Source organism: Lagenorhynchus albirostris, chromosome 14 (assembly GCF_949774975.1).
Source record: "Lagenorhynchus albirostris chromosome 14, mLagAlb1.1, whole genome shotgun sequence".
In the NCBI taxonomy this organism is placed as follows: domain Eukaryota; kingdom Metazoa; phylum Chordata; class Mammalia; order Artiodactyla; family Delphinidae; genus Lagenorhynchus; species Lagenorhynchus albirostris.
Genome location: NC_083108.1, coordinates 41931112 through 41953074, shown reverse-complemented (window position 1 = coordinate 41953074; position 21963 = coordinate 41931112). Strand labels below are relative to the sequence as shown.

General features: G+C 34.0%; 1 protein-coding gene and 1 pseudogene across 5 annotated transcripts in view; one reads left to right on the top strand and one right to left on the bottom strand.

Annotated features, from left to right (window-relative positions):
- TRAPPC8 (trafficking protein particle complex subunit 8) overlaps window positions 1-21963 on the bottom strand; it is a 91071-nt gene that overhangs the window by 44178 nt on the left and 24930 nt on the right. For all 5 annotated transcript variants that reach the window (XM_060120929.1, XM_060120934.1, XM_060120930.1 and 2 more), the window contains 5 exons: window positions 16099-16199; window positions 12696-12801; window positions 6238-6369; window positions 2470-2694; window positions 1137-1245 (listed from right to left, as the gene is read on the bottom strand). In XM_060120929.1, coding sequence (XP_059976912.1) covers window positions 1137-1245; window positions 2470-2694; window positions 6238-6369; window positions 12696-12801; window positions 16099-16199 — 673 coding nt within the window. The remainder of the gene's footprint in view (window positions 1-1136; window positions 1246-2469; window positions 2695-6237; window positions 6370-12695; window positions 12802-16098; window positions 16200-21963) is intronic.
- On the top strand, window positions 17109-20116 carry LOC132504375 (small ubiquitin-related modifier 3-like; annotated as a pseudogene).

Below are 21963 nucleotides of genomic sequence, written 5' to 3'. Positions count from 1 at the left end.
TGGAGAATAATATAACAAATACTTGTATATCAAAATTTAACAAATGTTAACTTTGTTATATGATCCCAAATTTTATTTAAAAATAAAATAAATGTTACAGATAGAGTTGATGTCCTCTATGTCACCCTCCCCAATCCTGTCACTCTCCTTCATCTCCTCCACTGGTACCACTTCTTCCCAGAGCTACTCTGAAGCATAACATTCACACTCATATTTTTTATTTTTTTTACCTTACCAAATGAGTGTATACATAAACAATTCATAGAGTTGGTTTATATTTTTGAAATTTATATACATGGAATTACATTTCAGCCATCATTCTGCAACTTTTTTCACTCAGCTTTATGCTGGGGGTATTATCCATGAAACCATTATATGAATGTACCAAAATTTATCAATTCATTCCCTGCTGTTTTACTTTTCTTGCTACTAAAAACAATGCTGCTATAAGCATCCTGATAAATATTTTTAAATAAATTACTAAATTAGCTCTTAAAAAGAAACATATTAAGCTCCAATTAAGAAGGCTTAAAATTACAAAGTTTACTTTAACATGCATGAAGACCCTTGATATATTTATACTTTTGGCCCAGGACTGCCATTCTACAGCTCAACGCTAAGGAAATAATCCTATGTTTTAAAAAAGTCTTACAATAAGAACAGCATAATATTGGCAACTGTTCACTGCATCTGTATACATTTGAAATTTTCCATAATAAAATGTTAAGACAAGTTTTATCCACAAAAATGTCTATTACAACTTAGATTTTATATAAGCAAAAAGATGGAAACTATAAAACAAGCAAATGTTACAATACTTTATATGCACTGAATGGAATATTTTACAGCCATTAAAAATGTTTATCAAGATTATGTAATAACATGAGAATTCTTTATATTATATAAGAAAAGTCATTATAAGTACGGCTATTTTGTTGTTATTGTTTTTAGTTTTTAAAGCTGGAAGGAAAACCCCAAAGTAGTAGCTCAGGTAGCAGGGTAACAGATGATATGGTGTTGCTGTTTATTTTCAAATATTCTTTAACAACTACACATTATTTTTTAAATGGAAAAAGATGAAAAAACTTAAACAAAAAAAGTCAAGAGGTAACAAAGCCAAATTAAACTTTACTAACCATCTGCTGGTCGTCTGTCATGGCCAAAGAAAACCCGTGTTGCTGAACTGTTAATATATGGTAAAGGAAGCTGCGGTAAAGGACCATCTGGTGATAGCTGACTTACATTCTAGGAAAAATACCAAAGAAAAGAACAATTTTTGAGAAAACTTCGTTACCTTCAAAATGTGCTTCCTCATTTTTTAATACACAAGATATTAAAAACATGTTAAACAAGAATATTAATTACTAGTTTTACTTAATATTTTAGAGTCATAAAATTTTATAACTGGGAAGAACTTTAGATATCATTGATTGTGGTCCAGGAGAATCTCCCTAAGGTTACTCTGCTAGTTAGTTCTCTCTGGATGTTATACCTCCAAATATTATTATTATTATTTTTATTTTTAATCACACCACCACCCCTCCCCCACCCCACCGCTTCCCCCCTTGGTGTCCATACATTTGTTCTCTACATCTGTGTCTCTATTTCTGCCCTGCAAATTGGTTCATCTGTACCATTTTTCTAGGTTCCACATATATGCATTAATATACAGTATTTGTTTTTCTCTTTCTGACTTAACTTCACTCTGTATGGCACTCTCTAGATCCATCCACGTCTCTATAAATGACCCAATTTCATTCCTTTTTATGGCTGAGTAATATTCCATTGTATATATGTAACACATCTTTATTTTTGTATGTTTTTTACCTGGACTCATTATAGCATCCTCTCTGCCAAAATTCTTACCCATATGATTTCAAATTAATAAAGTATAAAAGGGTAATTATATTTTGCAGGACAGATAAAATATTTACTATTCATGGACCCTGAGGAAAAAATTACAACTTTCCATTTCTCCACAAAACAATGCTTTAAAGTTACTATCCTCCTGTCTCAGTGAAATATTTTTTCTTCCTATTAATTCTACTGCATTACATCAAATTAATCTACCTCCCACAGATCCGTATCTCCTTATCTTTCATAGGAAAAAGAGAGGAATGTACTTTCCAAATGGGGAGATAACCCAATATACTGTAAAACCAGTTATAATTCAAAAATATATATTGAAGAAACAGTCCAGAAAGCTCATGGCATCTTTTTTTTAAAGATTCCAAGTACAGATACAAATGTTTACTGGAATATTAAAATTCTCTTTTATGAGAACTGTGGAAAGGCAGCACAACTCAGATCTATGACCAAAAAGCCTAGCCTGCCATATTAAGACAGATAATTGCATATATTCTAATAAAAACACTTATAAGACTCCTACTAGCTAGTACTGAATGTGCTTTTTGCTGAAAATAATGACAAATATAATTTTAATATACACTCTTGAAAATAAGTGTTCACCTTGTAAACATAAAGATATTCTCTGAGGAAGGCCCCTTGTTGAGCAGCAGATTGTTTACTTTCATTGATTAAAATATGCCTAAAAGCAGACACAGCATTGTCCAGTTGCCTAAGAGTATAGGACTGACGTCCAATGGTGAAGTTAATGTGATCCTCTGCAAGAGACCAGCCTTTTCCTTTGTAAACTTGCATGGCTTGACAATAGCAGCGTAAAGCATGTTTCTTCTGTAAGAAAATATACAAAACAAAGTATTACAATCCAAATTTCTCTTGGACTGGAAAAAATAACACACACACACACACACACACACACACACACACGAAATCAAGTAACTGGTAATTAGTTCTTCCTCTAATAGACACTGGGATGATGAGGAAAATGAAACTAACATTTATGAAAACCCCTTTGTAATTACTGCTAAAAACCAAGTGGTCCTGAAGCAAACAAGTAACTGCTCTGTCCAAGGGCAAGAAGTCTAAGAAGTCAGGGCTAATAATGACTTCATGAAAAACCATCTGGGAGTTTCCAGAGCAGTAGCACATGGAGTCATGGATCAGTTAGAGACTTGCCGTCGTTAGCTTCTAGCTGAGAACTATCTTGTAAAGTCTAAATTTTGTTATGGTCAGCTCTCTATACCACCGCACTGGGCTGAACAGTAATGTGCATTCTAATACTGCATATATGAGTATATGGTATAAGTATGTACTTATATTTATTGGTCTTGTTTGTTTGGTAGTGATAGAGTTTGGCATCCTTTTCTTCTGCCCACCGCTGCATCCTGCCACACCCATGAGCAGATATTTGGCTTTAATTATATACCACTGCCACCCTCTGAACTCAGACAAGCTCCATTCTAAAACTGGGATTTGGTACCAAGAAAAAGGCTTCTCTCCACCTAACCTTTTGCTTCAGACTAAATTCTTGTAACCACTCCCCTCTCCAGGGCAGATTTACAAATTCTGTACCATGTTTAACCAGAATTGTTCATTGTTTTAGGAAATGTTTTCTTGAAAAGAGATAAAGAAAGCAAATCAAAATCATCTGCCACTTGATAGCATGCAATAAGAACAGTCTCTCTTTTGTGATATCCTTACAAAGATACCCGATTTGAATCTCAGGATGAGGAAACATCAGATAAGCCTAAACTGAGGGACATTCTACAAAATAACCGGCCTATAATCGTTAAAAGTGTCAATATCATAAATGTCAAAGTATCCTTCTGAACAGGATCCTTCACTATAAAGGACATTTAGGGGGCAACTATCAAAACCTGAATGGCATCTAAGGATTAGATAGTAGTACTGTATTAGTACTAAGTTCTTGATTTTCATTGTTGTTTTATGGTAATACAGGAGAAAAAAATTTGTTTCTAAGAAACAGGAAATATGTCCTAAAGTACTGGGGGGTACTGGGGCACCAGGCACACAACTCTCAAATGGCTCAAGTAAACAAAAGTTTCTGAACTGTGCTTGTAACTTTTTTATAAGTTTGAGATTATTTCAAAATAATTTTTAAGTGATGTTTCTTTAAAAAACAAAAAACCCAATCTCTGTACTGCATTTAGTAAAGGAACACAGTTACTGAATCTTACAAACTGAGAGATAAAGAGAAACAAAGGTGTCTAGAAGTGTCACGTTCAAGTGCATTTTTTAGGATCTCTTGAAAAAGCATCTAAAGAGATTTAAGAGGTAACAAGGATTTAAAGTCTGCCTTTTGAAGTAAAAAATAGAAAGATTGTCCAGGGTATTCTGGGCACAAACACCTTCTCCAGCACTTCCTTAATTTTTTTTTTTTAATTGTAAAAGTCTCTTACAATGTCAGTTCTCTAACTTTAAATACCTTATACGTGTTCATATTCTTAATGAAAAAATTGAATTATAAAAAATTTCTGGGGACAAGTAATTCAACATGAACTCACAGAGAGGACTGAGAAATGACATTACTATATATATATAATATCCTCTATGCTCCTCACTCATCCTTCCCAATACACACACCTGTTTTTAATGGAAATGTTATAAAAAGTTGGTGCTTCTCAGAAACAACCTGGCCTCAGTCAGAATTACGTGCCCTATGCGTGCCCTATCTTCCAAGGAAGATACTGTTCTTGACAAACTTCAAAGGGACATATATTTGCTTTTCCAATAGGTCTTCATTACCAGTTATATTTTCAAGTTTCTACTACTTGAGAAAGCAATTCCCTGGGTTCAAGGTATACAGAGTGGTCACAAAACAGCAACCTACCTTGGAATCATTAACTCCATGAGATAACTACAGTTAAAGATGATTATTAGGCCAGATAGCAAATGTATGTCAACCTACCACAATGTAGTCATTTTTAACTTGCTATGCATTTCCTAGAAACAATATGCCCTGTACTTTTAGAAGGTAAATACAAGATCCAATGACATCATAACCACAAATGAAACCATTCACAAAAGTGGACAAAGATGTGGAAAAAGGATAACTTACTTTTAATAAGAGACACAATCATTCCTAATGGGGCATATAATTATTCTTCTAAGGAAAGGAAACCACATGCTTAACACATTTTGTAGATTTTTGAATAACACTTTTTAAGCAAAGATAAACAATGGAATAGCACGTTTCAGATGCATTTTATACTTACTATGGAAAAAAGCTGTGAAAAATCAGAGCTTTTTTACCCCCACTTCAGAGCCTGAGAAATTCTAATACATGAAGTACATCAAATTATTATAAAGACTTTTAATTTTATAAATATTTTTACAGTTTTGTATTTAATATAAAGCAAGGTCACATATTTTCTAACTTGCCAGTTTCCAAAAATAGAGGGAGGAGCTCAAATTTTGAAAAGTTGGTTTTTAAAAATCACGGCATTCTTACATGAAATTGAGAATAATTTTAGAACATCTTTATTTCTTTGTATCTTTGAAATAACATGTAATTTACAACACTGGCATGTTCTGGTTATCGCAGACTTTGAAAAATGTATGTTCATAAAAATTCTTATTAACTAAATTCAAAAAAATCCTCACACTCCCTGACTAGATTAAAAAATTCCTTAAGAGACAAGACATGTTAGTTTTATGGGTGTAAGCTCAGCTCCTAGCAAAGTCCCTGGAATACAGAGATGATTACTCAACCCACACTTCTATCTATATTTACAGTAAACCACCATATCTCAACTGCTGTTACCACTCTAGAAAGTGGTAACTGCCTCTAAAAAGGTCCCTCCAGCTAACGCTTAAAAGGACAACTGGGGCCAGAGAATCTCTCTAAATTAATAAAGATCTTTTCCAACCCAACTGCTCCCAGGGACAAGAGACAGAAGATTTCTACCCATTAAATATTTAGTAAATACCATTAAGAGACATTCTGAGAGAAAATAGAAGACCAGAGTTGAAATAGGGAGGGTTTAATCACCTTTAAGAAGAATTAAAATTACTTAAGTGCAGTATATCTGGCCTTCACATATATGATTTAGTTTAACCTCACAAAAATTGGGGCAAAATTACAAATTTTATAAATTAAAAAAAAAAAACGGAGGCTCAAAGACATAACTTTAAAAAGTCAAGTTGTGAGTAGATCAAGATTTAAACTCAGATTTGTCTAAATCCAAATCTCATGTCCTTATCAATATAACACATTACCTCAGAACAAAATTTAATTCCATCTTTAGAACTTTAAATCAAAAAATTGACAAATAACATACCTCTATAAACAAATTATAACAAATAAAAATTAAAATAAATAAATAATTTTCTTTTTAAAGCAAATGCACTCACCTGCCCTGCTTTACTAAACCGGTGGCCTGCCAGTATCATATGAAACGCGTATTTTCTAACCATGGGACTCTTCATGTTTATAAAGCAATGTGCCGCCTGTTCCAAAAGAAGTGCACTTCGAAGATCAGAATCCTATTGAATGTTAAAGAAAAAGAAGGTTAACGTCACAAAATTAAAAGTAAAGAAGTAATTAGTGAAAAAACATTTACTCTCTTAAAATAATATATAGCATACGCAATATTTAACTTAGGAGTATCTGAAGGCAGTTATCAAGAGACAATCCAGTCTTGATGATTCTTTCTTCCAATAAGCCAAATTTAAAAAAAGTCCAAAAAAGTCTCTATCATGAAATATTTTCTTTTGCTTTTCATAGAGCCAAATGTCTGGTTATGATATGCCCCATGTAATAAATCTGTGAAGAAATGCAATCTCTTTTCAAATGGCAAAAAGGAATATAAACTGGGAATTTAATACACGTATACTGATTTAAAGATAAACCAGAAAATGGAGTACAGAAAAAAATAGATTCACACTAATCTAATTTCTTCTGGAAACTGATCTGTGACATACAATAGCATACTTCCATCCATCCAAGAAAAAAGGAAAGATAGAATGTGTGTAGATCATGACATTATCTAATTTACTACTCTGTCCTCTATCAGGTTTTACTGTACTTAAAAGGAATTCTCAGTTTTTGCTCTAGTTCAAGAGGGTCAAAATGACTGATTTGCATTAAAAAGTCCAGAAGGCTTCCCCTTCAAAGATTATCACCTACTGTTAGCATATTAGTTAGTAAATGGTATAACTCAAATTAGTTTCCACTTCAACTGACTTACAACAGAGTCTACAAAGACCACATACTACATTTATAGCCTCACCCGTAAGGACAACCTTTCAAATGACAGAGCCATCGTCACTTTACAAATAACTGAGAAAGTACTGAAGGTTGCTGATCAAGCATCAACAACATTTTCACCAAACTTTCTCTAGTTTTTCAGCTGTTCTCAAGCTGAACTTACCATGCCCTTCCATGTGTTCTGCTGCCATTATTTTCCCCAGGGAAAGTTGAAAACAGAAAACATTGACTTTAAATGCAATAATTTCAACAAATTATAGTTACATCAAAAAGTGTTCATAGACCATTGATTACTGTAACTATCTCTGTAGCAATCATAAAATTATATTAGAGTAGAAAAAGACCTGAGGAGACACTCCAGAAAGCATTCAGTAAATGGTAGATATTATTAATCTATTTCAACCCCCTCATAACAAAAACTAAATGATCAGATGATTTTCTTAGTTAACTAAATCCAAAAGCTAGTGAGTGGGAAAATTAGGAATATACAATTAACAAGCAGTTCTTAACCAAGGGTTTAACCAAGGGCATCGGAATTACCTGGGGAAGCTAGGGAGCTTACTTCTTTATTTTTTTAGGAAAATGCTTTCTTCTTAAAAAATTATTAAATACAGCCTCTTTTTTTCCTTAAAGAATAAATGTTTGAAGAAAAAAAGTGAGTATCTTTCTTTCCCACCTCATTCCTCATCCAATTTGCCAGAGGTAACTACTATTACCAACATGGTGCTCGTTTGTGTCGTTTCTCTCCCTCCCTCCCTGTACTTATATGTTAAATACAACAGTTTAATACTCATACTTCCTTATACATTAATCGTATTATACAGAGTATTATCTTGCATTTTAACTTAATATCATTGACTTCTTTCCAAAACATCTACATCTCTCATTTCTTTTAAAGCCACATTGTATTCCATTATATAAATGTACCATAATTTATTAATACAGTCTCCAACTGATTGATTTAATACTGCCACATACTTTAATTACTACAAAAAATGCTTCAATAAACATCTTTACAAAAAATTTTTGAGTAACTATACAAATATTTTTATTAAACAAGTTTTTGGATGTAGAAGTGCTGAGTTAATGAAAGCTATGCATATACTTCAAATTCCAATTAATATAGCCAAACTGGTAAAAAAAAAAAAAAGCCATACCAGTAAAAGTTCCCATAAGAGAATAAGAGTTCATTTTCCACTCAGCCAAAAATCATTTTTTTTAATTTTATCACTTTCATAAAATAAAAATAACACTTTGTTTCTCAACATACATTTCTTTAATAGTAAGGCTATTCATCTTCCATATGTTTATGTGTCTTTGTATTTTTTCTGTGAATTGCCTATTTATGCCCATTTGTGAATGGGTTTTTGTGATTATCTGGTTTGTAAGAGCCCTTTGTACACTTAATTAATATTAGGCCTCTGTCATATATTTGCAAATAGTATTTCCCAGTTTTGACATGAAAGAGTCTATTCTTTAGTAGTCAAACATACTATATCTTCGCTTCTATGGCTTCAAAATACTGTATCAAACTAAGAAAGAATGTTATCATTCCTAGATTTTAAAAAATGTTCTCCCATATATTCTTCCAAGTTGTTCATTTTTTCATATTATAACTTAATCAAGCTACAATTATCATGTAATGAATAAGATAGGAATCAGCTAGTTTGATGTCACAACACCATTCAGTGAATAACCTAACATTTCCCACTAATATGACAAAATGACAGCTACTTATATGTAGTATTTAAATTCTCATTCTATTCCATTACTCTGTCTATTCTTATCACTGTAAACAGTTTTAACTTCTAAAGCCTTATATTTTAATATCTAGAACAGGTAGATTCCCTCTAATTACTTCTTCTAGTTTTGAATTTTATTTAGGTTTCTCAATAGAGTGAGTTTAAGTCCTATAAATTTCTTGTTTATTCTTAGCATGCACATGCACCCACACACACACACACATACATGCACACACACAGCATAAAAACATTTTTTTAATTGCCTACAAAGCTTCATTAACCTGCAAAACCCAGATGGGCTGCAATCCTGGACATTCTGAATAAAATAAGGAATATACCCTAGATATCTTTGATGGTGTGTAAATGATTCTAATGTACAATTCAATTGAGAACCAGCACAGTAAACCCTCAGCATTCTGAACTTTAATTTGACTGACCAATTCAAGAGAGACCCGGAAGTCCACAGCATATATTAATTTAACTGAAGCAAAATTTGCCTCCTGCATCCAGTGAAACTGTTTGCTGAGAAAGAACTGATTTGCAGAGCTAAACACCCTGCACTCATATCTCACTGCAGCCTTTGTTCTTCGTTTAGGTCCTGTCTTACAGTGACACCTAAAGTAGAAAAAAAACACTGCTTTGAAACCAAAAAATGGCCCTGAAAAGAATGGTAACTGCCATCTGTGTTGATGGAAGAAAAATGGAAGAATTTCACAAAGTGATAATTTTATCCAGAAAGCAGAGGCTTTCTTTGAGTGAGCTGAAGAATAAAATTTTATTTTAGTGTTAGTTCACATCCACGCTATGACAAGTCTATCATATATGCTCTATAAGGAACTAAGGAAAAAACCCCATGATACCACTGCAACAAGAACTCCAGCCTGTGAACTTTGCCCACAGCCAAGATATAATTTTAACGAAAGCTGAAAAGGCAACACTAACTTAAAATATGAAGATAAATATAAGGGAAAAAATCATTTGAGGTAGAGGTTTCCATAAACACTTCCATTAAAAAAAGGCACCCGCTGCACAAACTTAACTGAATCAAATCTCAAGGATGGCATGGCACTAAGATTTTTTTTCTTTGCATAATTGTGAAATTAACAGGAAAGGTGCTAGCAGCTGAACAACTTACCACAGGAACAGTTCCTCCCAAGCTTGAGAAACTTATAAAAAACTGGTGCTATTACTATATCCTTGATAAGGTGATTTATTGTATTTAAATGGAGTAACAGACAAAAAGGGTTATATGACCAGAATTAATGTTCAACACAGAAACACAGACACAAGGAAGGGGAAAGCACCATGTTTTAAGCACCAAATTTAAACACTACCTATGTGCTACTAAATGTGACATGTTTCATCATTAAACTGGGTTTGCTCTGCCATGCTGAAAATCCCAGGGCATAACACAACAATAAGACCCACTTGCCCATAAACTTACAGTGCAAAAAATAAAGTCAAAGCACAACTCTTTTCATCACAGCTATCTTTTGCTATAATGGGATTAACAAAAATCTAGGAAAAACAATTCATGAATGTCAAGACTATGTAACTCAGTTCCCTACCCTCAGGATGAGTACATTTTTCATTTTAAACAGCCTTTCTAGTTAACAAAATTACAATAAATACAAATTATTAGTTAAAATTTAATAACCTTAGACATATTATGCCTAACAGTCTTTACTTTCAAGTTATCTCAAAGAAATATCTGACAGGTATAGTAGAAAAGGCCTGTGAAAATCACAATTTCTGGGGAAATATATCACATTCACCCCCATCTGTCACCCCAAAGCAGTAAATGACAATGATAAATTTCCTAGAATTTCATGACAAAATAAATCATCCAGGTTTGAAAAAGAAAGGTAAAAACAAAGAGTTGGAAAGAAAAAGAATAATGAAAGAAAATAATAACACTACAATGCAGATAGAAGAATTTGCTCTAAAGAAATTTTACTCCAAGCTCCTAAACCATAAATTCCTTTTACATTCACTGATAACCCCTAGGTTGAAAAACTCAGCAACATATTCAAACCCAAGTTAAGATTATTTATTATAATACAGAATATCAACACACTCAAGAACCTATATTCAGCTCTAACAAATAGTTTCTGACAACTGTTCATACTGGTCAGTGTCCATGCAGTATCAATTATTAAATATTTTTAAAATCATCCCTTAGCCTACTTAGTTATAACTGACAGAAACCTTTTTAGAATAATTAATGGTTCAGTTCAACAAACATCTGTAAATGATATACCATGTGTCAAGCCCAGTGTTAGGCACTAGGGATAAAAATGTAGAAAGCAACCCAGTTCCCTATCCTCAAGAAGTTAACAGCTTAAATATAATTTCCAATATAATATGACAAGTCAGGTCTCACAGCATATATGAAAGGACAGGACAGAGACACTTAGAGCAACCTGGGTACTACATACAAATATCTGCAGGATATGACTGATAATCAGGACTACTAAATTAAGGTGAGGAAAAGGGCCAAAGTCCAAGAGAAGGACATTAAGGACATGAACCAGGACAGTAATAGGAGGGATTTTAAAAAGAGAAAGAGAGATAAGTAAAATATGTGAAGATATAAAAACATGTTTAAGAAGTTTAAAAACAAAAAATCCCCTGGGACTTCCCTGGTGGTCCAGTGGTTAAGAATCTGCCTTCCAATGCAGGGGACATGGGTTCGATCCCTGGTCAGGGAACTAAGATCTCACATGCCGTGGGGCAACTAAGCCCACGTGCCACAACTACTGAACCTGCACACTCTAGAGCCCATACACCACAACTAGAGAGAAGCTTGCACACTGCAACAAAAGATCCACATGCCACAACGAAGATCCTGCATGCCACAACTAAGACCCGATGCAGCCTAATTAATTAATTGATAGATTAAAAATCCCCTAATTGTGTCACTGACAGTATAGAAGAATATAGGTACATCTCAAGTAGTTTTTGCCTTGAGCAAATAAGGAGCTGGCTGGTTATAATTTAAGATCAAGATCTATAAGGTAAGAAAGTAGAAGTTTAGTTATTGCTATGTTGACTCAAAGGTGCATTGGGAACACTCAAGTAGGTTAAGTCTAAAAGGCAGTTGGCCTTTCAAATCTAAAGCTCAAGGAGACATCAGGGCTGGAGACAGATTTGAGAGTGAAAATCATAACTGTAAATAGATTACCTAAAACATGTATGAAGTAAAAAAGTACAACGGTCCAAGGATTAAAACCCTAGGGAACATTAATATAAACACAAAGGTGTTTGATTTTGTTTTTTCTGTTCTTGAGCATTCATCTAAAAAACATGTCTTTAACCATACTGACAAAGAATTACTGCCATTCTTTACAAGCCTATAGTCAATACAACTTAATGTCTGTTGGAAACCTTCAACAGCAACTATTTACGTGAATTTCTTTGTCTCCCTTTTGAAATATTCATAATATAGATTTTAAAAATGCGTAAGATGATTTTTTAACAAGTTCATAGGAATGAAAACAAAATTAAAAATTCCTGAGTAATTACTTTTTAAAGTATCAATTTTATATTAGGAAAGATGTATATGCATGTTGCCTTAAATATTGTTATCCATAAGTCAAAACTTAATTCATAGAAGACATACAGTGCATGTCTGTGGTTAATAATCATGCAGGCTTAAAATGTGTAAATAAAATAAATTCAGTTTACAAAATACTGCATTTAAAATTAATTCAACAAATTACTAAAGTAGCCAGGTTATAAATTCCCAGAGAGAGATACCCCTCTAATTTTGTTTTGCATACCCTCTCAAGAAAAAAGAAACACTTAAAAAAATATATGAAACAATACTAATTAGAACAAATACTACACAGTTTTAGTACCTCACTGGTCAACCGTATTAGGAGAGCTGCAGCCTCTGAATATTTGCTTTGGCTTTTTAAGATTTCAGCACTAAGCAATACACATCTTTCAGCCAATACCATATTCCTAGAGAAAAAAAGGCAAGAAAAATATAATTAGCACTACAATAATATTTTAGTACATCATAGTAACCATGTGTTCAACAAAAGTTTCCAATTCTAGTTTTTAAGTAAAAAGAAATACATGTCTTTGTTCTCTACTTACCAAAAAAGGTTAAAAAAAAAAACTTCAAAGAATTCTTGTAACTCATCAAACCTTTTTAGCATTGTATAATTTTGTAGTAAGACTACAATACAAAGTCACATTTCCTGTATGAAAAAAGCTAGAACCCAACTCGTATCTCTGAATCAGCAGTTAGTTAACAAAACTTGCTTTCAGACATAAAGGAATATAAACATTTCACCCAGATTTCTTTTTCCTTCCTTACTGCAAACTCTGGTAATGTGTGTTTCATTTTACTGACTACTTTTAGGAATAATTAGGCATTTTCTCTCTGGTTAGTACTATTGAAATGTTTCACTTGGAGATAGCATGGAGCCAGTGTTGCCTGACTGTTACTGAGAAAAATCTTCTTTGTAAAAACACAAAATCAGTTGATTTTTCTTGTGGACAACTATCATCAAAAATCTAGAGTTAGATTATTTATTCTTGAAAATAATAAAAATAAATGAAAATATTTTTTACTGTGTAATTACAAGATGGAATTCTTTTGTTGAGAAATACAGTTGACCACTGAACAGTGCAGTCAAAAATATGCAGTTGGCCCTCAGTATCCACAGTTCCACATCCATGGATTCAACCAACTGTGGATTATGTAGTACTGTAGTATATATTTCTTGAAAAAAATTCATGTGTAAGTGGACCCGCAGGACTTCCCTGGCGGTCCAGTGGTTACGACTCCACGTTTCCACTGCAGGGGGAACAGGTTCAATCCCTGGTTTGGGAACTAAGATCCCGCATGCTGCACATCATGGCCAAAAAAAGAAATGGACCGACACAGTCCAAACCTATCCTGTTCAAGGGTCAACTGTAGCAGCAAAGTTTTTCTCATTTTACTTTCTAATTCTTATACAAAAATATACCACTTGACCTTAAAATTACAACCAAAGACTACTAACTTGAAGGTCATTCTGAACAGTGATATTTTAAAAATACATTTCACTACTTTCAAAATTACTGTAATGACCTGCCATAAACTTTCTACAAATCATGATTTTTTTTAGAGGGTTGGTATTTATGAATATCTGAGAATGTTTTAATGAACACAAAAGACTAACTCCTCCTTACCAGTACCTACTCACATACTACAATATGCTCAAATATGCTCAGTTCTTAAATCTTCTTAAGTAAACTTTACAAATCTTAACACAGTTGTTTTATTTTTATCCTCAGCTATTTCCCCTCGTGATCAGCTATGAAGTCACAAGGCTACCAAGTTCAGGACTTTATATTAATTTATTAAAGCAAGATTTTAAAAAGTCATTTGTGTCAGGCAGTGGAATTACTAAAGATTCAAGTGTTTCTATGACACAATCCCTATCTAAACGCAGAAACTGACATAAAACAGATAATGGACAGGGTACCATTGATTTTTATTACGATTTGGGGAGATAAAGGAGGGAAGGGAAAGCTTCAAAAAAGAAATGTATAAATAGGATTGCATCAGTTAAAAAGTAGAGCCTGGCATTATAAGGGCATTGCAAAAGTAATATTGTATATCCTGTACTTAAGAAAATTTATTTACATTTTAATATTTCTGAGACCAGGGAGTTTCTTAAAATTGATATGTATAACTAATGTAGTATTTTCTAATTTATCCCAAAATATCTATTAAATTGTTGATAAACCTTACCAATTATGGTAACTTAGAAAAAAGATTTTAAGTTAAACGGATGTCAGTTAAGTATGTATTTAGAAAAAGCATATAGTCTGTTATGAACAGGAAGACAAAACTGGATTGCCACGGCTTATTTGGCTATCTGGGTCAACTGGTATTTTCACTTTTCTTTTGCACCACTCCACGTGCATCTCTCCAAAAGCTCTGTGCTTTATGAAGACAAGGAAAATCTTTTCAGAGAAAAGACTTTACTGCTCTGGCTTCCTTAATGCCTCATTCTCATAGTTCTTCTACCTTTTGAATCTCACTTTTTCGGAATCCTTCAAAGGTTCCTCGTTCACAGAAGGCTGTTTCTCCTGTCAGAAACTCCAAATATATTCTCAAACAGATTATACAAAGTATTCTATACAAAGGGCAGGATTTGATACTGGCTCCACCATTTATTAACTGCATACCCTTGGGCAAGTTAAACTCTTTAAGTTTCAATCTCCTTGTCTATCAAATGGTATCCACCATTTCACAGGCTTGTTGTAAAGATTAAATGAGCATGTAAATTACCTTGGCATAGTGGTAAATGCTGAGCACTAAATAAATGTTAATCATTATTACTAGTGTTGTGTTGTAAACACATTGCTATGACTACTACTTCTACTTCAACATTATAGGACACAAAACTGCCTTTGTGTCTCTGACTGTAACCCATCCATTCTATATAGAAAAGTCATATTAATCTTTCTGAAAAATAACTTTTATTATCAAGGCTCTACTCAAATATTCAGTAACTCCCCCATTTACTACTATACAAATCTTAACTACAGCTTAAAAATAATAATAAATGAGAGTTAATGCTCCCCCACGCTGATTTCTCTCAAAACACCTTTCCATATATACAAACCCTCTAACCTAGCCAGGGCTCTATTCCTTTTCAGCAGTAATGCTGTATCCAAAACATTGTTCCTGCCAATCACAATTACTAAAATGTCTTTGTGGCTATCAACTACCAATCAACCTTTCTTTCAGGGTCTATTCCTCAAACATACCATGACACCTTCTCTGGACCAGTTCATAGTCTCCTTTACAGGTGGTGAGTTCTAACTCCCATAGAGTTTCAACAGAACTCACTATGTGTACAAAACATTTCTCATTTTCTTCCCTGGACCATTATTTAACTCTCTGTGTTTCCCTATTTAACAAGGAAAGTTCAAACTAACTAACTCCTGGCTTAACAGTGGCTAAAGTTAGAGATGTCCCCAAAATATAAATCACCCTCAACAGAACAAATAACCTCAACATTACATATAACAAATTCCTAACCACATATCCAAACAAAATTGGAAAGGAAAGGAAAATGTAGTAAAACCCTAGTTTTAAAAGATCATCTCACCTTATCTATGTCTATATTAACTTGATTTGGGAGCTTATTTAAGTTTAAAGCATAAAAAACAAAGAACCATTTATATCTAATAACCATATAAATGTCAAATTTACCTCTAAATGGATAGAACATAAATATTCTAGTCACCTACTTGCAGATATCCCTGTATGTCTGGATTGCTGTATCCATATAATGTGCAGGGTATGGCCTGGGTGCTCCTGGCTGAAGGAACGCTGACACTGCTGCCATTTCCTAGAGGAAAAGACATTATTTATAGTATTTCAAAAGGAAAATATTATTGTAGTTTAGCATTCAGGAAGTCTAAAAACTGGAATGAAGTTTGCTGAGTTTTTTTATGTATCCACATATATAAATCTGATAGCCTAATGCAGACTTGGAAAATATATGTATATGCTTTTAGTTTCAAAATTCTCTAGTCAAATTCCAAAGTCTGTCATTCAGTATTTAAATGAGTTTTTTCAAGAAGACCTAGTAAACAGCTTCAGTCATGGTATATATATAACTTACACTTTCAGTCATGGTATATATAACTACCAAGTGAGCCTAGCTTAAGATTTCTGCTACCACCTCCTCCTCGTTATTCCCTATTCCTTAATGACTAAAGAACAGACCAATGACAGAACCATATAGAAAGAAACAAAATAAAGTGCATCTCCTTCCAATGTACTGGCTTCAAAATTTGAAAACAGAGCTCATAACAGCTTGCACTATGCATCTTTTCAGCTACTTATACACTCTATAGTTTATATCCTATATCATACAGAAGGCACAGACACCATTTCTGAGACCTATACTACTGTCAATTTTCTAGGACTTCTTATTTCATTTTAAAAACCCATTCCATTGTTAATACTTCAAATAATATACAATAGTGCGGAAGAATTTTGAAATGAAGATGAGAATGAAGGTTTTGGCTTCTTAGTAAAATATTCTATTATGACCATACTTGTGGTCTCATATAGACCAAGTTTTAATAATTTAATTAGAAATAAATGAAACTTTCATACACTGGGGAAAAACTTGTTAATGGCAATCCACTCTTAGGACGAATAAACATTTTTCTGCAACAGTTTTTAAAATAGAAAAAAAATACAGAAATAATTTAATTATCTAAAAAAAAAGAATTATCTAAAAACTGAGATGATTAAAGCCTTTAACCTGACAGACTATATAAGTTCCAAGACAGTATGAACCATATCTGTTTCAGAATACCTCTGTATCCTTAGTACCCAGCAGTGTGCTGCTTTACTGAAGAAACTGAATGAAAATATGTGATTTTCACATGAAAAAATTTTCTACAGCTCTGAAACATCATGTTTTCTTAACTAGTTTATATCTTAACTAATATACATAATGATATACATAGAGGTCTATATTATACCAAAAAATCTAGTATATATTATATATGGTATATTATATAAAAATACATTATATTTGCTATATATGAACTATATATACTGCATATATATACATCAATAAGTATACTAAGAAAAAATCCTGTAAGAAAAATAGGCCCCAATTCTAAGTTATTTTCTAATTTCATTCTACAAGAAATTACAAATCAATATACACACAAACCGAGAATTTCTAAGGATACAGTGAGAACATTCAGAATGATCACCCCAAGTTACTGCACGATCTTCAATAATCAACCATTAAACCATTTCTTATAGTCTACAATAATGGATTAATACATTTCACAAAGACATTCATCAAGAACTGGAGTGATCTACTTACCCTTCAGCTAGTTATGACAAATTTAACTACAGAAAAACCATATTTCTCCAAGAATTCCTATTATTGGTTTCACCATGATACATCTTTTAACTTTATAGTTAAATAACTAAGTATCTTCTTAATTATCATCGAAAAAGCCAGGCAATATAGTCTGTTATCAATTAGCTACTATGTGACTGGTAAATAGGAAAGAGATATTAGCTCAAATGAAATTTTTATTCATTCAGAAATAGTTTTTCTTAGGCAACAGGATCAAATATAGCAAATATAGAATTATAACCTACAGCAGGAAAGGAAAAAGCTCTGAGCTTAGCTGTTGCTCAAGCAGGAGCTTTTTTTAATCTGTATTTTAAGAAAATATAAAACGAATGACTACACTTCGTATCTGTGTGTGGTTGGGGGGGCTGGAGGGGGCCTCTCTAGAGACTTATGCTCCCAGCCTTGCACAGTTCTTGGTTTAAGGCAGGCTGCGCTTCCTTCCACGCTCACCTTTATGGCAATTACACTGGTTACAAGTTCCTCTTCCCCACCCCAGTGTTCACATATTGTTTTTGCATACTTTTTTTATTCCTTGAGATAAGCTCCTGCCATGCTAACCTGCCTCACACAAACATTTTATGCTCTGGTTACAAACATACATAGGTTTTATGAGACTCTCCCAGCCCTATTTTTCTCTAAGGCCTATTATTTTTAGGGCAGCTATTCTAGACTACAAAGATTTTTAGGTATGCATATATTATGCTACAGCAGCTATGCCTTTATTTTCCAGTGTTAAACTACCTTCTCTCATATAGCTGCTACTAATATGCCTCCATCTAAATGATTTAAATGCAGTATTTATCAGATGCAGATAGAAATGAAAAAGTTTAAGTACCATAAAATCATAGAAAGTTTTTGTCATACTTTCCTAAGATTTTACCAAACTTGCAATTTGCAGATGCATTGTGTACAATTTTGAAATTATAAACTTATAAATGATGAAATAACATTTAAGTGTTTGTGATTTTATATTAGCTCATACTAGATGACTATAAGACCAGAGACTGTCTAACCAAGGACAATTCACATAATTTTTCAAACACTCTTATTCATAAAGGTAACATATTTTCAGTTCCTGAAGATTTCTTAGAAGTTAGCTGACTTTTTAAAATTAAAAATACTAAGAAATAAGGCTTCCCTGGTGGCGCAGTGGTTGAGAATCTGCCTGCCAATGCAGGGAACACGGGTTCGAGCCCTGGTCTGGGAGGATCCCACATGCCGCGGAGCAACTAGGCCCGTGAGCCACAACTACTGAGCCTGCGCGTCTGAAGCCTGTGCGTCTGGAGCCTGTGCTGCGCAACGAGAGAGGCCGCGACAGTGTGAGGCCCGCACACCGCGATTAAGAGTGGCCCCCGCTTGCCACAACTAGAGATAGCCCTGGCACAGAAACAAAGACCCAACACAGCAAAAGTACATAAATAAATTAAAAAACTCCTACCCCCAACAACAACAAAATACTAATAAATAAAAAATAGTAATGTAATTTTGCTATTTTAGTTTTACAGTTTAAAATCACCTATTTTATTTTTATAGACATAGTATTAAAATAAATGCAAAAGAGATGGCAGTTATTAAACAACTATCTACATGCTAATTATCAATGAAGTAGAGTTCTTATGTATTTTTATTCTTTCCACTTTTGTTTATAGCTTGCTTGTCTTTAAAAAGATTACGTAGGGGGGCTTCCCTGGTGGCGCAGTGGTTGAGAGTCCGCCTGCCGATGCAGGGGACACGGCTTCGTGCCCTGGTCCGGGAAGATCCCACATGCCACGGAGCGGCTGGGCCCGTGAGCCATGGCCGCTGAGCCTCCGCGTCCAGAGCCTGGGCTCCTCAACGGGAGACGCCATATCAGTGAGAGGCCCGTGTACCGCAAAAAAAAAAAAAAAAAAAAAAATTACGTAGGCACGCAGCGTGTTGGGGAGGGAGCTCACGAGGGGCGCGGGCCCTCTCCCTCCTCCAGGGCTGCCGCTCCGACTTCTGCACTGCTTGTGTGCCCGTACAGGGCAGACCTCGTTTGTGAAAAGACAGCTGAGGAGACTCCAGCGCTCGCCATGGCCAACAAAAGCGGAAGGAAGGAGTCAAGACTAAGAACGATCATATAAATTTGAGGGTGGTGGGGCAGGATGGTTCTGAGGTGCAGTTTAAGAGGCATACACCGCTTAGTAAACTAATGAAAGCCTATTATGAACAACAGGGGTTGTCAATGAGGCAGATCAGATTCTGATTTGACGGGCAGCCAATCAATGAAACAGACACACCTGCACAGTTGGAAATGGAGGCTGAAGATACAATTGATGTGTTTCAGCAGCAGACAGGAGGTATCTACTAAAAAGGGAACCTGCTACTTTACTTCAGAATTCTGTTCCTCCAGACCAAGACTTTCTCAGTTAGAAAACTGCAACTTGGTTCCACCACATCCTGACTACCACAATACAGTTTCTCTACTCTTTCATTTTCCCTTTCCCTATTCCTTTACTGTACATAAAGTAACTAGTGTATGTGCAAAAGCATATTGCATTTTTTTTAACTAAATGGCCAATGGTATGTTTTGATCGACATCAAATGGAGATGGGATAGCATACTCAGCAAGTTATTTTGTTCTCACTGTTCAACAACAACAACAAAACCCCATAAAAATCCTTGCATACCTTGTTGCAAGGAGAATTTTAATATTTTTTCATTTATCATTGTAAAACCAAGGACAATTTTATACCTTTTTTGTACATAGCTATTATATGTAGGGCAATCTGTCTTTAAATAGGGATAAATTACTCTAAAAGAAATGAATCCTATAGTTTTTCCTTCAACTTAAGCATCTTGTTTAAATAAACTTCTTGTTTAATTAAATAACTATGTAGAAAGTAACAGTGCTAGTTTACTCTTTTCTAAGCACAGAAAGATTATAAATATATTTATGACAACTTTTCAATTACATTAAAAGGTTATAAGGCAACAAACACAGAATATTCTTTCTGCAACACCCAGGTTTTATACTGATTACAAAAACTAACATAGCCAATGCTTACTGACAGCTTATTATATATATTAGATAGTGTGCTAGGCACCTTACAAACCTTATACCTTATCTAACCCTATGCCATTAGGATTCCCATTTTACAGATGAGAAAACTAAGGCTTAGAGATGTTCAATAACTTGCCTAAGATGAATTTTATTTGCACTGATATCTCTTTCCTATTTACCAGTCACATAGTAGCTAATTAATAACAGACTATATTGCCTGGCTTTTTCGATGATAATTAAGAAGATACTTATTTTAACTATAAAATTAAAAGATATATCACGGTGAAACCAGTAATAGGAATTCTTGGAGAAATATGGATTTTCTGTAGTTAAATTTGTCATAACTAGCTGAAGGGTAAGTAGATCACTCCAGTTCTTGATGAAATTCTTTGTGAAATGTATTAATCTATTACTGTAGACTCTAAGAAATGATTTAATGGTTGATTACTGAAGATTGTGCAGTAACTTGGGGTGATCATTCTGAATGTTCTCACTGTATCCTTAGAAATTCTCGGTTTGTGTGTATACTGATTTGTAATTTCTTGTAGAATGAAATTAGAAAATAATTTAGAATTGGGGCCTATTTTTCTTACAGGAATTTTTCTTAGTACACTTTTATTGATGTATACATATGCAGTATATATAGTTCATATATAGCAAATATAATGTATTTTATATAATATTATACCATATATATAATATATATTAGATTTTTTGGTATAATATAGACCCCTATGTATATCATTATGTATATTAGTTAAAATGTAAACTAGTTAAGAAAACATGATGTTTCAGAGCTGCAGAAAATTTTTTCACGTGAAAATCACATATTTTCATTCAGTTTCTTCAATAAATTTTTTTTTTTTTTTTTTGTGGTACGCGGGCCTCTCACTGTTGTGGCCCCTCCCGTTGCGGAGCACAGGCTCCAGAGGCGCAGGCTCAGCGGCCATGGCTCACGGGCCCAGCCGCTCCGGGGCATGTGGGATCCTCCCGGACCGGGGCACAAACCTGTGTCCCCTGCATCAGCAGGCGGACTCTCAACCACTGCGCCACCAGGGAAGCCCTCTTCAATAAATTTTTGAGCAGACACTGCTGGGTGCTGAGGATACAGAGGTATTCTGAAACAGATATGGTTCATACTGTCATGGAACTTAAACAGTCTGTCAGGTTAAAGGCTTTAATCATATCTCAGTTTTT